The 17,024-nt window shown below is 36.6% G+C and overlaps 2 protein-coding genes across 2 annotated transcripts; one reads left to right on the forward strand and one right to left on the reverse strand.

The window, feature by feature from the left end:
- Positions 1-280: 280 nt before the first annotated feature.
- On the forward strand, positions 281-11,706 carry arhgap20 (Rho GTPase activating protein 20). Its single transcript, XM_057336839.1, has 15 exons — positions 281-625; positions 1,418-1,494; positions 2,032-2,199; positions 2,332-2,481; positions 2,599-2,640; positions 2,731-2,815; positions 2,909-2,986; positions 3,110-3,176; positions 3,355-3,501; positions 4,376-4,569; positions 4,949-5,113; positions 5,913-6,043; positions 9,069-9,249; positions 9,350-9,461; positions 9,963-11,706. Exons 1-15 carry the CDS (start codon positions 551-553, stop codon positions 11,168-11,170), a joined length of 2,880 nt encoding a protein of 959 aa, XP_057192822.1. The 5' UTR covers positions 281-550; the 3' UTR covers positions 11,171-11,706.
- Positions 11,707-11,759: 53 nt separating this feature from the next.
- On the reverse strand, positions 11,760-13,555 carry fdx1 (ferredoxin 1). Its single transcript, XM_057335394.1, has 3 exons — positions 13,417-13,555; positions 13,000-13,129; positions 11,760-12,120 (listed from the first exon to the last, which is right to left on the reverse strand). The coding sequence occupies exons 1-3, from the start codon at positions 13,553-13,555 to the stop codon at positions 12,006-12,008; spliced, it is 384 nt and encodes a 127-aa protein (XP_057191377.1). The 3' UTR covers positions 11,760-12,005.
- Positions 13,556-17,024: the final 3,469 nt, after the last annotated feature.

A 17,024-nucleotide genomic window follows, 5' to 3' on the forward strand; every position in this document is an offset into this window, starting at 1 on the left:
GACTTCTATGTGCTTTAGTCCAATCAGAAGCCCCGTTTTAATTGAGTGAAGCCCCATCACAACCTACTTGTCCGATTTAATGCTGCTGGTTTACTTCAGTTTTTGCAAAAGTTGGCCAGCTTTTAGTGTTTGTCACGTTGTTGTTATTTTCCTATTATTTATTTATTTTAATGAAAATGTTTTTGGATTTTTAATCAAAACACTGAGTGTCCTAAAGACAACTAAAATTACAGAAAGATGTTATTCTAAATATGCAGTAAACATGCACTCCACCCTCCAAACCATAACCATGCTGTATACACACAGATCTATATCCCCTTGAGATCCCGCCTTTTAAATCCTCCCCCAGCTACTCCAAATATATAATCTTCCACCATTCAAAGCGGTAATAGACAGACCTCTCTGAAACAAACACAAGAAGATGAGAGATTGATCGAGAACGAGAAAAGTACTAGGAACTCAAAGGCAAAGAAGCAGATGATGTTATGGAAGCATTGATTTGATCAATCCTCTAAATTACTCTCAAACGCTATTTGCAAAGATTGTGACTATGGGATCATTACAAGAGCTTGGATGGCAGAAGAGAGTCAGAACCAGAAGTTGTGGGGAGTTTAACCATTCTAATGTAAGTGAGGTTATATATCATAAGCAGGTGCATGTGTTATACACAACACAGAATAGTTAATAATAAAACATGTTTTAAGAAAACACATATAAAGGTAGCCTACATACGTTTTGTTAGTATTGTGTGGTCTTTAAAACATTTAGCATTATGTTACATGTCCTATTTAAAAACAAAAAAATTCATGTTTAATAATAGAAAAAAAATAATTATAGATTTAGCTTCATCATTGATATGTCTGACCATTTTCAGATGGATTTTTACGAACATACATTATCGTATATTGTCATTTAACGGATTATTTTATTTCAATTGACAAATGCATGGTCATTTATATGCAATAATATTATGGTGTAGATTCCTAGTGTCTATGTCATGTTTATATAGAAAAATATTTTTTTTGCATGATCATTAAAGCAAAAAAGTGCTATTTTGTTTTAACATTTTTATCTCTTGATTGTTTCTTTTTATCTACACCTCCCCTTAAACAAATAGTTGTAAAATAAGGTCAATATATCCTTAGGTTAATATCTATAAACATACGAAAAATGACACTTAGACATTGCCTTTCCCTTTAATATTAAACAGGTCACTATCTTTGTCACTAGATTATTTTAACCTTGGAGTTAATTATTAAGGGTGTTTATAGATGACCGGATTACCTACAGCAGATAATCTCTGATTAATAATTAGTACAACAACGCTCTTGCTTGTGTGATATTGATTCTCACCCTGTCTCTATGTTTCTCTCCTTTTTACACTCTTTTTCTTATTCTCTTACTCTGTAACGTCAAGTCGACCTTTCGGCGCAGGCAGTCCGCTCCCTCTCTTATTCTCAGCAAAGCCCTAACAAAGTCAAAACCTGATTACAGGTATGATACCAATTACAAACACAAAGCCTATAATCATCTCTGTGTTGTATTTCCATGATGTAAATTCAACCCAAGTAAACCCACATATAGGTCGATGTCACATACAGCCAGCACTTAACGTGCAAGGGACTTCTGAATATATTTGCATTTTTCTGAAAGGAGACAGGTACCTTACAAGAACCAGTCTGTGTGTGAACAACTGTGTGAGAGAGAGAGAGAGAGAGAGAGAGAGAGAGAGAGAGAGAGAGAGAGAGAGAGATGCACAGTTTGCACACTTTCAACACTAAAGCTAATTTATCATTTACTCACACAAGTCAGAAGACTTGATTAATGACAGACCGATTGAGCCCATTTAGTCTGAAAATCTTCCAGCTAAGTTTTGAACACAAACATCTTGGTTAATGTAAGTATTTACACCACATTTATGTGACATCAAACCTGCTCTTTTGTTTATAATTGACAACTTTGTGCAATATGCCAACTTTAATTTTTAAATTCAAAGTAAAGTAATTCTCTCTTGTTCTCTGTACGTGTCAGGGATTGTACATCTCAGGTAAACCTGGATCCTCACGGCCTGATCCAGTCTCTACTCAGCCCTTCCAGGAAGCTCATTTCTCAAGGGAATGTGCTGTTGCAGACAGGTGTTCAGACCCAGGAGAGATACCTCCTGCTCTTCACAGATCTCCTCATCATCACCAAGGCCAAGTATGGAGAACTCCAATTGGGAATAGTGTTGGGAATGCAGTGAGAAAATCAGAAGTTTTATTTTTTGGTGAACTATCCCTTTGATGACTGTAAATAGCCAACAGCATCCTTCTGTAAATCTGTATATTTCAGGTCTGTCATGCAGGTGAAGCAGAAGGCATGCGTGCGTGTGAGTGAGATGTGGACGGCCAGTTGTGTAGATGAAGTGTGTGAAGCAAACGCCATTACAGAAAGGAGCTTTGTCATGGGCTGGCCGACATACAATTGCGTAGCTACTTTTAGGTAACAAACACACACATTACCAAGCTATATAAATGTAGACCTACCTTCACATTCTATTGATCTTAAATGAAGATGCTTTCGTTGTACTGTACGTAATGTATGTTCTATATTCTTCAGCACTTCGGAAGGGAAAGAGAGATGGCTTTCCCTCATTGAAAGGTCAGCTGGTTTATCATCATCATAAAAGCATTCATATTAGAACCAAAACAATGTCCTTATGAAAATATTTTCTTTTCTGTTTGTATTTAGTTGTATAAAAGAAGAGAAAAAACGTGACGATCCAAATATAATTCCACTCGAGATATTTGCAAAAGATGTTGGAAATTGTGACTATGTAAGAAGTGATTCTTATGTGCTCTTTAGATAATGCTTTAAAAACATTTTTTTGGAGAAATTTCGTAAATGAATGTTGCTTTCGTTTATGTAGGCAAAAACAGTTTCTGTCAGCAACACAGACTGCGCGTCTGATGTCATTGTCACAGTAATGAAACAGTTGTATCTTTCAGTAAGTTATCAACACTGTAATAGTAGTCTACCCCCTGTCAATAATAACAATTAAAAACAATATTATTAAAAATAATAATTTTCATATAATTTTTACGTACGTTTTTGTTGTCTTTGTACACAGGGTGGAATAAAAGACTATCAGTTGTGGGTATGTTCGAAAAAAGATGAAACTCCATACCCTTTAATCGGTAAGATTGAATATTCAGATCACACACTTGACAAAGTTATGCCCTATAACCCAGAAACACGCAGCATTTACCGCATCCCCCATGTTAGTTCCGGTTAAACATTTAAGGACTGTATTACAAACACCTGATACTTTTATCATAAAATGCACGTTTCTTGAAGGGGCTTTTGTTCCTGCAGGTCATGAGTTCCCCTACAGCATTCAGATGAGCCACATGCGCTCACTGCAGAAAAATGCAGTAACAGTATCTCACCGCCAGGAGGTGCCAATAGATTCATTCTGCCAGTTCTTCCTGAGGCCCAGACAAATAAACTGCACAATCGCAGGTGAGACTTGTTATTACAGAATAGCATACTACTATACTATCTGTAGTATATTTACAATATAAAGTTACTTGAAGAAGTGATCAAATATCAACTGTATCTTGCTTAATTAAATTGTTCTTATTAAACTTTCATCAGGTTTAGAATTAACATAGCATGAAAATTTAAACCATGTCTGTATCCAGGTTTTGGCTCAGGCCACATCTGACGTCTTGACCCTATCGAGTGTATTCAAGAATTCAATGTCATAATTTTTGCATAATCTATTGAACTGATTGTAAAAAAGTGGTTTTATTTATTAACTCATTTTAATTGCAGAAACCGCATTTAGCTTTGTAACATTTACATTTAGCAGACACTTTTATTCAAAGCGACTTACAAAGAGTTCAGGGAACAATAAAGCGATATGTCATTCAGGAGCAATAATACAATAGGTGCTAATAACACATACCTCAGGGGTGTTTCTTGGGTTGGAAGAGATAAGAGGCAAACTGAACTTTGTGAACCTGTAAGCAATAATCTTCCATTGTCACCTCGTCACTGCTTTTCATAAACAGACTGAGTCAAAGTCGTGAAACATTTTTTGTTTATGAAGTAAAACATTTATGAACCTTCAAAAAGATCAGGGGAATAGGCCCCCAATGCCTCACAAACTCAATAGTATTATATCACATAAACTATACATTGTCAATCTTGAGGGTCAATTTGATAATGAAACGGAGCCATAACAACACATATGTTGCACGTTTTGGCCTAAAATCAGTCATCGCTTTCCCCATTAAAATCTGTGTTACTAATCCCTCTACACAAATAAATAACACACACAATACATTTTAAAATGTTTTAAATAGCATCTCCTTTCTTGCATTACTCTTAGGTGAACAGAAGGGCAGGAAGAGAAAGAAGTCTCTCATTAGCTGGGCATTCAAACGAGGCTTCAGCATTGAACAGGATGTGTTTTCAGAATCGCTCGCCTCTTCTGGCCACATAATCACATCATCTTCGGGTCATCTGTTTGGTCGGCCACTCACCGATGTGATAAAGGATAACACCCTGCCATCACCCATTGTGGTAAGAACACTGAAAAAAGGGTTTCATTCAATCAATTAAAATATTTTAGGGTAAGGATTCACATCTAAATTTTATAACTTGAGCCAATTAAAAATATATACCTTTTCTTTATTATTTTTCATTGGCTTAAGTTATAAAATATAGGTGTGAATCCTTCCCCTAAAAATTTTTAATTGGTTGCATGAAACCCTTTTTTCAGTGAACTAAATCGTTTTCAGACTTTCAAACACCTGTGTTCAACTGTTGATTGTTTGAAGCTGCACTAAAAATTAACATTGTTTTGCCTTGTGACCAATATTGAACACCGAAAGCTTCCCATGCCATTTTTTTATACTGGTAACAGTATGAGTAGTAACAATCTCTATCTGCTCTGTTAAAGGACATGCTGATGTGTTTGTGCAGCGAGGGGGCCATGACACATGGAATATTCCGACGCTGTGCTGGAGTGAAGGCCTGTCGAGAGCTCAGAGAAAAACTTGATGCTGGTCATCATGAAAGACCACTGAATGAAGAATCTGTATTTGTCACAGCTGCAGTGTTTAAGGTAAATATTTGTGTCTGTGCACGAATGTGTCCAATCAATGGCATTATAGAGAGGCCTTTGTTGTAAATCATTTTTAAGCTAAACTTATTTTTAGACAAATTCTAAAACGCAACCCTACACTTCCCATGTATGTCAACCAGTGCACATACAAGTTGTTTCTATAACTTTTACCAAATTGAAATTACAAAGCTAAAAAAAATAATGTTTTTGAAGTTAAACATGCAAATGTGCTATTAAATTATTGTAACATTGACTCCCTCACGAGGTCTACCTCTCGGGGACTACCTCTCAGTACCTCCACTTCAAGTAAATGATTTAGGTCAAAGGGGCTCAGCTGACAAAGAAAAGTTTGAAAACCCCTGTAACATAAGAAGTATTTTTGGCTGAATGGCTCCATAAAGAACCTTTAACATCCAAAGAACCTTTCTGTCTCACAAAATTATAAAAAAAAATGAAAAATTGAACAAACAAACAAAATTGTAAAAAAGGAAAAATGTTTTTTCATTGAAGCATTACGGCATTGCTGTGAAGAACCTTTTGAAGCACATTTTTTTAGAGTGTAAAATCTTGTTTTTATTAAAATCCAATTTAATGAAGTTTATGCAAAAACAAATCTAAAGGCATAATCTTAATTCAAAAGAGAAAACAGATATTTCGTACCCAAATGTCACAGTTTTACATGATTCTCTGGTGCTTATCTATTCAGAGTAGCCTACTCTCAAAATCCAAAAATTCCAATAAGTCAAACAAAGTAAAACTGAACTCATCATATCCATATATTTTATTACCTGAATGGCAGGATTTCTTACGCAATATACCAGGCAGCCTGTTGTGTGAAGAACTCTATGAGCTGTGGCTCAGGGCAATGGAGAAAAATGGAGAGAGAGATAAACTGATGATGGAGAGGAAGCAACTACTGGAAGTTCAAAGGTAAAGACTTTAACATGCTGCCTTAATCATGTTTGGATTAATCATGATAATGATTGACAGCTGATACCCCATTCTCAAAATCATTCAAATACAGTCAAATATTTTTTACCCTTAGAAATTCTTAGAATAAATGTAACAAACCAAACAATAATGGAGGCATGCTTTCAATAATGGCTCTGTAAAATTATATGATGTTATTCCACCTGCAAACATTGTTCGTTAAAGATCAGGGCCCGTATGTATAAAGCCACTCAAAGTAAAATTTTACTTAAGTGTGTCAAAATTCTAAGAATGACGTAATTTTACTCTTATTCTTACACTTAAGAATAAGAGTGATTCATAAAGGTTCATAAGTGTTAAGACTAGGTCTCAGCTCCTAAATGATTTAAGAGAGCTGAAGAGGTCTCCTAACCTAGTTAAGAGTAAAAAGATGCCAGTACATAGGCAGATAACGTGGACTTTACAAACAAAGAAACAATGTGTTGGAATGATATGATGACAGGGAGTTAATAAAATAATATACAAAAAAAGGTTAAATCCATTTTTTAAAGATTTGCAGCTTTGGTCTTTTCTTTATATAGCCTACAGCTGTGAGTGTAATAGGATGTGATTCAGTAGCTTAATTATTTAAATGAACTGTTCATTTAAACGTGAATGAAACCAAGCCAAAAATGGATACATATTTGTCATATTTTTGCGCATAGTGCAAAATAAATTTTTGAAACTGCAATTTTTAACTTTTTCATCTCTAATTTGAAAACATCTCTGTTTGAAAAATTTAATTGTAGGTTACTTTATGTTTTTATCTTCATATGGGGTGAAGTCAACTGATGTTAAATTTCACGCAAAATCTTACAGCTCAATATATCAATCACTATTATAAGTTTACCGTTGTAAATCAGGGGAAGGTACAGACAGTTTTCAACACTAATTTTTATGTGCTTGCCCAATACTAAATTTTGGTTTATTTTACCCAAATAAGTTATGGATTGCAGCTGTATATATAAATGAATAAAAAAATATATATATCAATGTAATGTTTGAATTAAGTAATGTCTTAATTCAGTCATGAATAAATGGTGCCATGCTGCTCTGACTTCACCTTTGCCGGCTCCCTATTGGCTGATTCAGAGGTCAAGGGTGGCCATTTTGTGTTTAAATCATTGTAGTCCTTAATTTACACTTAAACACTTAAGTCAGAACTTAAGAATCAGTCTTAAACTTTACTGAAAGTTGCTTTTAGCTTCTTTATAAAAGTCTCCTACTCTTAAAAGTCCTACTTCTTACTAACAATTTTTTGACACTTAAGTCAAGGTTTAAGACAACTCTTAAGAGCATTTTTGAGAAGTTTTATACATATGGGCCCTGGGCCCGTATTCATGAAAAATATTAGCGCAAAGAGTTGCTCCTAGTGACAAAATTCTAAGAAAATTCTTAGAAATGTGGGCGTTTCCCCTTAAAATGACAGAAAAGATCCTAGTAAAGAAAAAAGTAATTCATAAAGCATATTAACCCTAAAAAGAGCTCTTAAGGTCCAAAATTTTAGGAGTTGCGAGGAGGACTTTTAAGAAACTTAAGAGTTTCTTTAGCAGCAGAGAAAATGAACGAAACACAAAAAGTAATAAGATATGTGTTGCAATGCATGACAATTTCCATATTACTTTTAAGGTTTATAAAAATTTTTTTATTGTTTTTGTGTGTGTTCAACTTTTGTTTATCTTGGTTTTGGTTTCCTTGTATAGCCGCTTTGATGCAATGCAAATTGTAAAAGCAATATAAAATTAAATTAAATTGAATGACAGTGAGTTAATAAGACACAACACATTAGATCGTGCAGGGTTCATGTTTGTGACCGATCCTAGTAGAGACACGCTAACATCTCCAAGACAGCGCAGAAAATGCCATAGCTCCAGAAATAGAAGAAATCACCACATTAACATATTTAGCAACTGGAGAAATGCAACTATGTAGCAGAGATGATTTGGTTCTGTCACAACGGTCACAATCTAATCACACAAACAGCCCTTACAGAAACTTATTGTGTCACTATTAATTTTCTATTAAATACGTTGACATTAACAGTATGGTAACTAAAAAAAAGAATATATGAAGAGTTTGGTTCCAAAATGAGATGTTTTTTATTATGTTATCGTGTTTTTATTCTTTTATTGTGTTAGTTAGCTGTATTTTTTAGTTATTATGGCTTAAATCAAAACAAACCAACTGCAGTTTGAATGATATTAATTGGAATGCACAATAAAAAAACATGATTTTTTTTTTTTAAACAGAGTTATCTCATTTTGGAACCAAACTCTTCACAATATAGTATATACAGTATATGTGTGTGTGTGTGTGTTTGTGAGTGTGTGCCTGCGTGCGTGTGAGTATGGTAAAACAGGAAAAAATACATGTGCAATTTCAAATGACCCTATACTTAAAAGCGCTCTTTTTTCCTTCTTGGCCAACAAACCAATCACAGTCTTCAAAAGACATAGCAACGGGGTCAGCCCCGCCTCCTCACTAAGATAAAAGTTTTTGTCTTTTCCTTGCTCAGAGTTGCTCTCAGATTGGTCCTGAATCACTTTTAAACTAAGACTCCTACGTAGAAGGAGGGGGCAGTCGTGGCCTAATGGTTAGAGAGTCGTGACCAGAAGGTTGCCGGTTCGATCCTCAGGGCCGGCGGGTAATGACTGAGGTGCCCCTTGAGCAAGGCACCTTACCCCTACTTGCACCCCGGGCGCTGCAGTGATAGCTGCCCACTGCTCCGGGAGTACGTGTGTTCACCACTTGCTGTGCGTGTGTTCACTACTCTCTGGATGGGTTAAAAGTAGAGGTCACATTTCGGGTATGGGTCACCATATCTGACTAATAGGTCACTTTCACTAGAAGTTTTTAAGATAAATTAAGAGCTTTCTTAGAGAACTCTTAGAAGCTTTAAGAATACGGGCACTGATCTGATTTTGTTGAAAGCTGAGATAAACTGTTATGAATTGTGCTTGACATATTAAATTGTTCATGTTTTTAGGCTGCTTCAGCTCCTGCCTAAAGAGAATCTAATATTGCTAACTCTCATCATTGCTATGTTGCATCACATACACCTCAATGCTGAGCACAACCAGATGAACTCTTTTAATCTGGCTGTGTGTATAGCACCTAGCTGTCTGTGGAATAGCAGCCCGCAATCTCAGGAAGAAGATGCCAAAAAGGTGCATGTTTGTTACATTTACAGTTGAGCACTTTTTCTAACAATGACCAATATTACCAGAATGAGAATTGCTTTGCAATTTGAATGTAATGTGTTTACAGGTGTGTGACCTTGTGCATTTCTTGATTGACAACTGCTGTGCTTTGTTTGGGGATGCCATTATAACCCTATTAAAGGATTTGACTGAAGATAAGAGGAGCAACTATGGATCAGGTTACTACAAATAAACACAGTCTTACTTTATTAACTACATGCATTATGTCCTGATAAAGTAAAATCTGTCATCATTTACTCACCCTCAAGTTGTTCCAAATCTGTATAAATTTCTTGGTTCTGATGAACACAGAGAAAGATATTTGGAAGAATGCTCGTAACAGTTCTTGGCCACCATTGACTACCATAGTAGGAAAAATGACACTGGAAGTCAAAAGTGCCACAGAACTGTTTGCTTTCCGACATTCTTCAAAATGTATTTTTTTTGTGTTCAACAGAACAAAGAAATTTATAAAGCAATTTTTCCTACTATGGTAGTCAATGGTGGCCAAGAACCATTTGGTTATAAGCATTCTATCTTTGTGTTCATCAGAACAAAGACATTTATGCATACTTGAGGGTGGCTAAAGACAGAATTTTCATTTTTGGGTGAACTGTTCCTTTAAGTAATTATAAAAATAAAAAAACTAACTCCAGCACATGTCCTCTTTCTATCTGTAGCTGGGTCCTTGCATCAGCCGTCAGACTCAGGATATGACAGTCTAAAGAATGAAGTAAACACTGATACAGAAGACATTTTAAAGAGCGTCCCTCTTAAGGACAGTCGTAGTATGGATTCACTCATTTCAGTGAGTGACTGTGACCTCGATTGCCCTGATGATGAGCTGGAGACAGACTCCTCCCACTCAATGGTACAGATCAGGAAGGTAACGCCCACTGTCTGTCAGCCCAGATCCGATAAACAGCAGCGACACTCTGTGTCTGTCACTGGTTGCGCTTTAAAGTCTCATGAGCAGGACGAACGTCTGGAAAGTAGAAAATGCCATAAGGTTGAAATGTCTGAAAATAAAGTTAATAACAATGTGTTATTGGAACAGAGCTTTCAACAATTAAAGCTGGTCTGTGAAAAAGATGGAGTCAATCATAGCAAAAAGGAAAAACTCGGCTCTCCGTCCTTAAGCTTGTCTGTGAATTCAATAGAAAGTGGCTTTTCTCAGTCCAGTGATTATTTCAGATCACTTAAGATCTTCCAGTCACCTCAGAACTGTCCACCCAAATCTTACTGGGTTCGCCGGCACAGCGCAGATTACCAACAACCAATCAGCTTGTTGAATGAGAATCTGCATCCGTTACATCATCAGACATACAGTGTTCTTTCGCAAGATGGTTTACAACATAAAACGCCTCAGTCCAGGCCCAAAAGTCCTCCTTCTTATAGGCATGCCTTACTAAACTTAAACAGAAAAGCAGTCGCTCAGACTCTCACACAAATGCAGTCTAGAGGGGAACCACGCAAGGAAAAAAGCCTTTTCTGCAGCAACACACAAAGCCCTTTAGAGGACCACCAGGCATGCCATGCTCCTCAAATCATCAGTAATACATCCAGTAATAGTAAAACAGGTGCTGGACGTGACTCAACATGTATAAAATCCAGGACAGAAGAAAAGGTCATACTACCAGAGAGAATGTATTATGGACAGAGTCGTAAGCTGACGGTCCACAGGGTTAGGGGACAGAATTTGAACGCTGGTTCTAATGCTGGTAATCTCACTGGGCAGCAGCGGACGTTCAAAGGCTCCGATGCTTTAAAAGTGAGAAGCGAGGTGACAGAGAAGCAGGCTAATGGGAGAAGTCACAGGCTCCGACGATGCATTAGCAGCCAGTGGGTTGGTGAGCTGGGATTTCATTCGGAAGAGTCTTATGTTTAGAAATGGCACACACAAACATACATGTAATTAATACCCGTTTCACAAATGTCACTACCAAGTAATGGCAATCGGGTGGAATGTCATCACATGCCACTTATTCAAACCCCCAAAATTTTAGATAAGGTTATATTTGTGGCCGTTTTAATGTATGTAAAAACATCAATAAAATGTGTTCCTCATGCAGTCCAATTTACAAACACTTTTTTGTTTAAGGTGTAACCTTTTTAAGGTACAAGAAGGTATTTTATAAACAGTAAGCTGTTGTAAACGTGTACTATATATTTTGTATAACTGAGAAAATATTTTTATAGAATTGTATTGTTTAAATCAATGTTATTTAACATAGCCTAGCATTATTTTTGTACATACAATGTGTCCTGTTTTTTTGACAACCCTAAAGCTTATTAAAACTTAGTCTACTCTAACCTATCCAAGTGTGTGTCTTAATGTATAAACACTTGTACAGTTTAACTTCAATGCTAGCACCAATGCAAATTTAAATGCAAGAAAGAATGTATTAAAATGAATGCAATGTGTAATTGGTCATATCACTATGGCTTACCGAAACAAAATAAAAAAATGAAGACTATTTAAAATAGTTAATCTCATTTATTATAATAAATCAAGTATACAATTATATTAGCATTCAAATACGTCTCAACAAAGATACATCCATTTCTTAGTTCCATACAAAGACTCGCAGAATCTGTGCAATTAAAAATGAAACTTATTATGGAAGTGATACAAATAACATTAAGGAATATACTCTATTAGGAAGGTTTACTATTAAAATACTGCCTATGAAATAAACATCCATCCTACAGTGTTGATGAGATTACGTAGAAGATTCTTGTTGACTGTCCACTCGAGCATCAGCCACCGTCTCTGGTACACGCAGAATCATCCCGTCCAGATCTTTCCTTAAACACACTTGGCAACCCAGACGAGATCTGAAATCCAAACAGGCAAATCTGAAATGGTTCCTGTGATTTGCTTAAAGCACTGAAATTCAACCAAATTAAGTGGCAGCGTAAGAAAACAGATATAGGCCCAGTTTCACAGACAAGGCTTAGCCTAAACCAGGACTATGCCTTAGTTAATTTAGGCTATTTAAGTCGCATTTATTAAAATGCCTTATAAGAAACCATTACTGATCTGCATCTTGAGACAAAACAATGGCACTGACATATTTTAAGATATGTCCGGGCAAGTTATTTTCAGTTAAGATAGCTCAAAATTAATTTTAGTCTGGGACTAGTCTTAAACCTTGTCTGTGAAACCGGGGCATAGACTATTAAAATTAACAATTAAAGTGTGTAAAAATGCAAAAACTTAAAACTCACACTATATATACAGAGCCAATGTTACAATGCTGGGATGATCAAGTGTGGGATATCTAAGTGGTTTTTAGGTTTGGATTTTTTTTTTTCTTTAGTTTTTAACTTGACATGCCACATTCAAAACTTGTGCGTGGGAGGTGTGCAACAACCAGACTTGTGTCTAATGCATGTTTATACAGAAACACAACAGAAAAAGTAGTGCACTGAAAAACATTTTTTGTCTCTAAAGGCAAAATGTTAAATGCTCCCTCATTTGTAAGTCACTTTGCATAAAAGTGTCTGCTAAATAAAAAAACTGTAAATGCTCTGTATGAAACAGCTCTTAGAATAGCACTGAGACCATTCTTAAAACTACAACCATTCTTTCATATGATTTCAAAATCAAACGACCAAGTACATTTGGACAGAATTTCCATCGTTACCATGTTCAGTTCAGTCATTTTAACTTTCGCACTAAACAATGTCCAGTTCTCAAGGCCTCTCACTCACGTGTCTGTAAGCCCATAAGCCAAGTCCAGCATGTCCATTTCTTCATCAGAAATTGATCCAAGCTTCTTATATACATCCTCCTCCAAAATAACGTGGCATGTCGAGCAGGCCAAAGTTCCCTCACATGCACCTAGTCAAACAACCCAAAACATGACACACAAAAACATTAAGCACACTGTGAGTTTAACCAGCTTGTAGGCTAAACAGATCTGATGCAAAGCACTAAAATACTTTTTTAACAGTAGATTACAAAGCAAGCCTAGCTTAGCTTCCCAGATTTTAGAGTTAAGTTTCACTTTCCCACAGCAACCACATGTTGACATTTGGCATATTTTAGGATTGATGCTTGTATGTCTAAACAAATAAAAATTATTACACTTACACTTTTAATAGTTTGTATTGTATCTCTTAACTTACCAAATCCATCAAAATCTAGATTCTGGTCGACAACAACATCAAGTATTGAGTTTCCAGTTAATGCTGTCACCGAAATCCTTTTTCCGTCTCGATTTACGAAGTTTAATGTCACCTTCTCCTCAGTCCTGCAGGATGACATTTTTATATCTTTAAGGGACAGCTCACAAAAAAACACAATTCTGCTGTCATTTACATATTTTGTTCTATTTTTTCCAACGAAAGTGAATAAAGACTGAAGCTGTCTGCCCTTAAAGGGATTGCCCTTAAATTTTTCACCCAAAAATGAAAATTCCGTCATCATTTACTCGCCCTCTTGTCACTTCAAACCTGTATGACTTTAGTATGAATAATGTTGGTAACTGAACAACGGCATTACCCATTCACTTCTATTGTATAAACACAAAACCAATGCAAGTCAATGGGTAACACTGTTGTACCAACATTCTTCAAAATATCTTCTTTTGTGTTCTGCAGAAGAAATAAAGTTATAGAGATATGAAATGACAAGTAGGTGAATAAACGATGACAGATTTTTCATTTTAGGGTGAGCTATCCCTTTTAGCATTTAGAAAGTGACATTACGGTAAAGCAAATTATTTATTTTAGGGTACACTATTGGTACACTATTATAAAATAAAAAAAATTTAGTGGCCATTGACACAAGACCATTTTCAACTAAAAAAGGAAAACTTTTTATGCGTTTTGGCTGTTCATTTACACGAAAACAGCATTTTGGGGGACTGAAAACACAAACTTTTGAAAAGGGTCTCAAAGTGCAAGTTTTTGAAAACGACGACATTATCGTTTCCGTGTAAACTCTGAAGGCGGCGTTTTCCAAAAATGATGACGTCATACGCATGCGTATTACGCATTCAGTCTGTAGGCATGAGACATATCCAGCTGCGGAACCGCAGCAACAGATTCTGAACAGCAGTTTCTGAACAGCAGAAATATTCTCCATCAGCGCCCATCTCCCATTCTCGATCTACCGTCCAGGCGTCAAATAGAAGAAAGCGAACATTTGTTTCGTCGTTGATATGAAAACTTGGTTGGTCGGGTATTCGTTTCGCTTTTTCGCATCTCCCGCAATCTGAACAAGCCTTTAGGCCTAGTCCACACGTACACGGGTATTAAAACTGAGTTTTTCCTTCCTCGTTTAAAAAACTCCACACGAAAACGCATGACAAACCAAAAGGTGGCGATTCAACCCTAATCATAAAGCCGTGTTGGCCAATCAGAAGCCTGGAATCTGACATCAAAGGAGATAGCGGTTGCATCCGAAAGCTCTAAAATGCTCCCTTTGGAGGCAGCATTTCAAGGTAAGAAGGCATCAAGGCACGTCCGAATCCAATGTTTGCTTTACTTCCGGTCTCCTGAGATATCTCCATCAAGCCATTTTCGAAAGCAGCATAGATGTATCCTTCGCTGCCTTCAATGTCCCACAATTCTATGTGTTTGCTCATGCGGGGAATGTGATTGGTCGAGCAGGGTCGAAAATAAAATGGCGGCCAAGAAAGCGGCTAGAGCACAGTTTTTGTGTAAATAAAGTTATATTTTCTCTTTTTACCACTTTTNTGCATCCGAAAGCTCTAAAATGCTCCCTTTGGAGGCAGCATTTCAAGGTAAGAAGGCATCAAGGCACGTCCGAATCCAATGTTTGCTTTACTTCCGGTCTCCTGAGATATCTCCATCAAGCCATTTTCGAAAGCAGCATAGATGTATCCTTCGCTGCCTTCAATGTCCCACAATTCTATGAGTTTGCTCATGCGGGGAATGTGATTGGTCGAGCAGGGTCGAAAATAAAATGGCGGCCAAGAAAGCGGCTAGAGCACAGTTTTTGTGTAAATAAAGTTATATTTTCTCTTTTTACCACTTTTGATTGCATTTCTATCGAGAAATTAGTATTGTAGTTTTAAAATATTCAATTAGTTATGACAAAGGTGCCCTCTGTTTATATTTCAAACAGAATTCCGTTACGCTGCCTCTGAAGGCTGTCCGAATGTGTTTCTCTGAGGCATCAAGTCAGTTGCCTAAGCTTTCGGACGCAGCCAGCGGCACGCATTCCAATGTCATACCCCAAATCTCCGTCTACACGCAACACTGAAACTGGAGTTTCTAAAAATCTTCACACTGGCAGGAGTTTTCAAAAAAGTTTGGTTTCAGTGACCGAGTACTGCGTTTGGACAAACGGACAGGGCCTTAGAAAGAGAAGTCCTTACATATCATTAGCTGTGCTCACATATAGAACAATAAACAGTTGTGTGTGTCCTTAAGCACCTTTTGCAGAATATTTTCCCCTACTTAAACAGTCAATTGTGGAGAAGGCCAAGGGTTGTCCCCTAAAATGTAAATCTATTATAAATCCACACTCCAGGCCTGCATAAATCAGGATTTTGGTTTTTCTAAATGCTTAAATATGCAAGTCCTGAAATCTGAATGCCTGCTGCACTGCAGAGATCATCTGAAATTCTTGTTGTTCCATTTAATTCATTAAGTCTGACAATTATTAATGGAATCCCTCTTCACATTTTTACTTTTGAAGATCTATTACACATTAAGATTTCAACAAGTTTTAACGTTGAAATGAAATCTAGTCTATGGTATTAAGCAAGGATAATGCGCAAAAGACACATCCTGTAAAGTTAGCATTAAACCATTTCAGTAGTTCAGTTTGAGTAGTTCACCTTCAAAATGAAAATTCTGTCATCATTTACTCACCCTCTTGTCATTTCAAACCTGTATGACTTTCTTTCCTCTGCAAAACACAAAAGAAGATATTGTGAAGAATGTTGTTAACAGCCCCCTGTTCACTTGCATTGGTTACAATAATAGTGAATGGGGGGCTGTGCTGTTTCCAACATTTTTCAAAATATCTTCTTTTGTGTTCTGCAGAAGAAAGAAAGTCATACAGGTTTGAAATGATAAGAGGGCGTGTAAATGATAACATAATTTTGAAGGTGAACAACTCCTTTAAATTTCTGTTAGCTGCACAAAAGGTATCTGTCAAAGTATGTGCTGTAGTGACTTTCTTCTATTCATACTGCACTTTCTTTTTTCTTTGACTTCGACTTAAAATGCTTTGTTGGAGACGAGTGCTTATGTTATCTGTCTTAAATGCTACTTTGTCTTCATTTTTTATCAATGGACATGACATTCACACAGTTGTCGTGTGCCTTGGTGTCAATGCGTTAAACACAAGTTATGCAACATTAACGTGGTCGTCCAAACAACAAAGTGAACAAATCGCAATATATCAAGGCTTGCGTCGTAAAAGACAGTTTCTTACCTCAGTGGAAGCGTGAATGTGTTTATTCCTCTAATTTGTCTGTAGCGCAGAGCCCCGCACCGGGATAAGGCGCTGGTTTTACGCAATGTTTAATGCGCAGCTAACGTTACACGAGCTACGGCTGCTCGATGAAGTAACACCCTTACCAAAGATGACGACATTATTATATTTCGTTAAAAGTACGTCGAAGTGATATCCACTGCTTTATAATCTTTATCTTAATATAAAAATATCGACTTGTGGTGTCTCTCAAATGCGTCTCTCAGTACGTCGCCTTACTCGGGCAAAAGGTAGTGGGGCGTGCCCAAAGGGTTCTTCTGTT

The sequence above is a fragment of the Triplophysa rosa genome, linkage group LG6, assembly GCF_024868665.1.
Source record: "Triplophysa rosa linkage group LG6, Trosa_1v2, whole genome shotgun sequence".
Classification (NCBI taxonomy): domain Eukaryota; kingdom Metazoa; phylum Chordata; class Actinopteri; order Cypriniformes; family Nemacheilidae; genus Triplophysa; species Triplophysa rosa.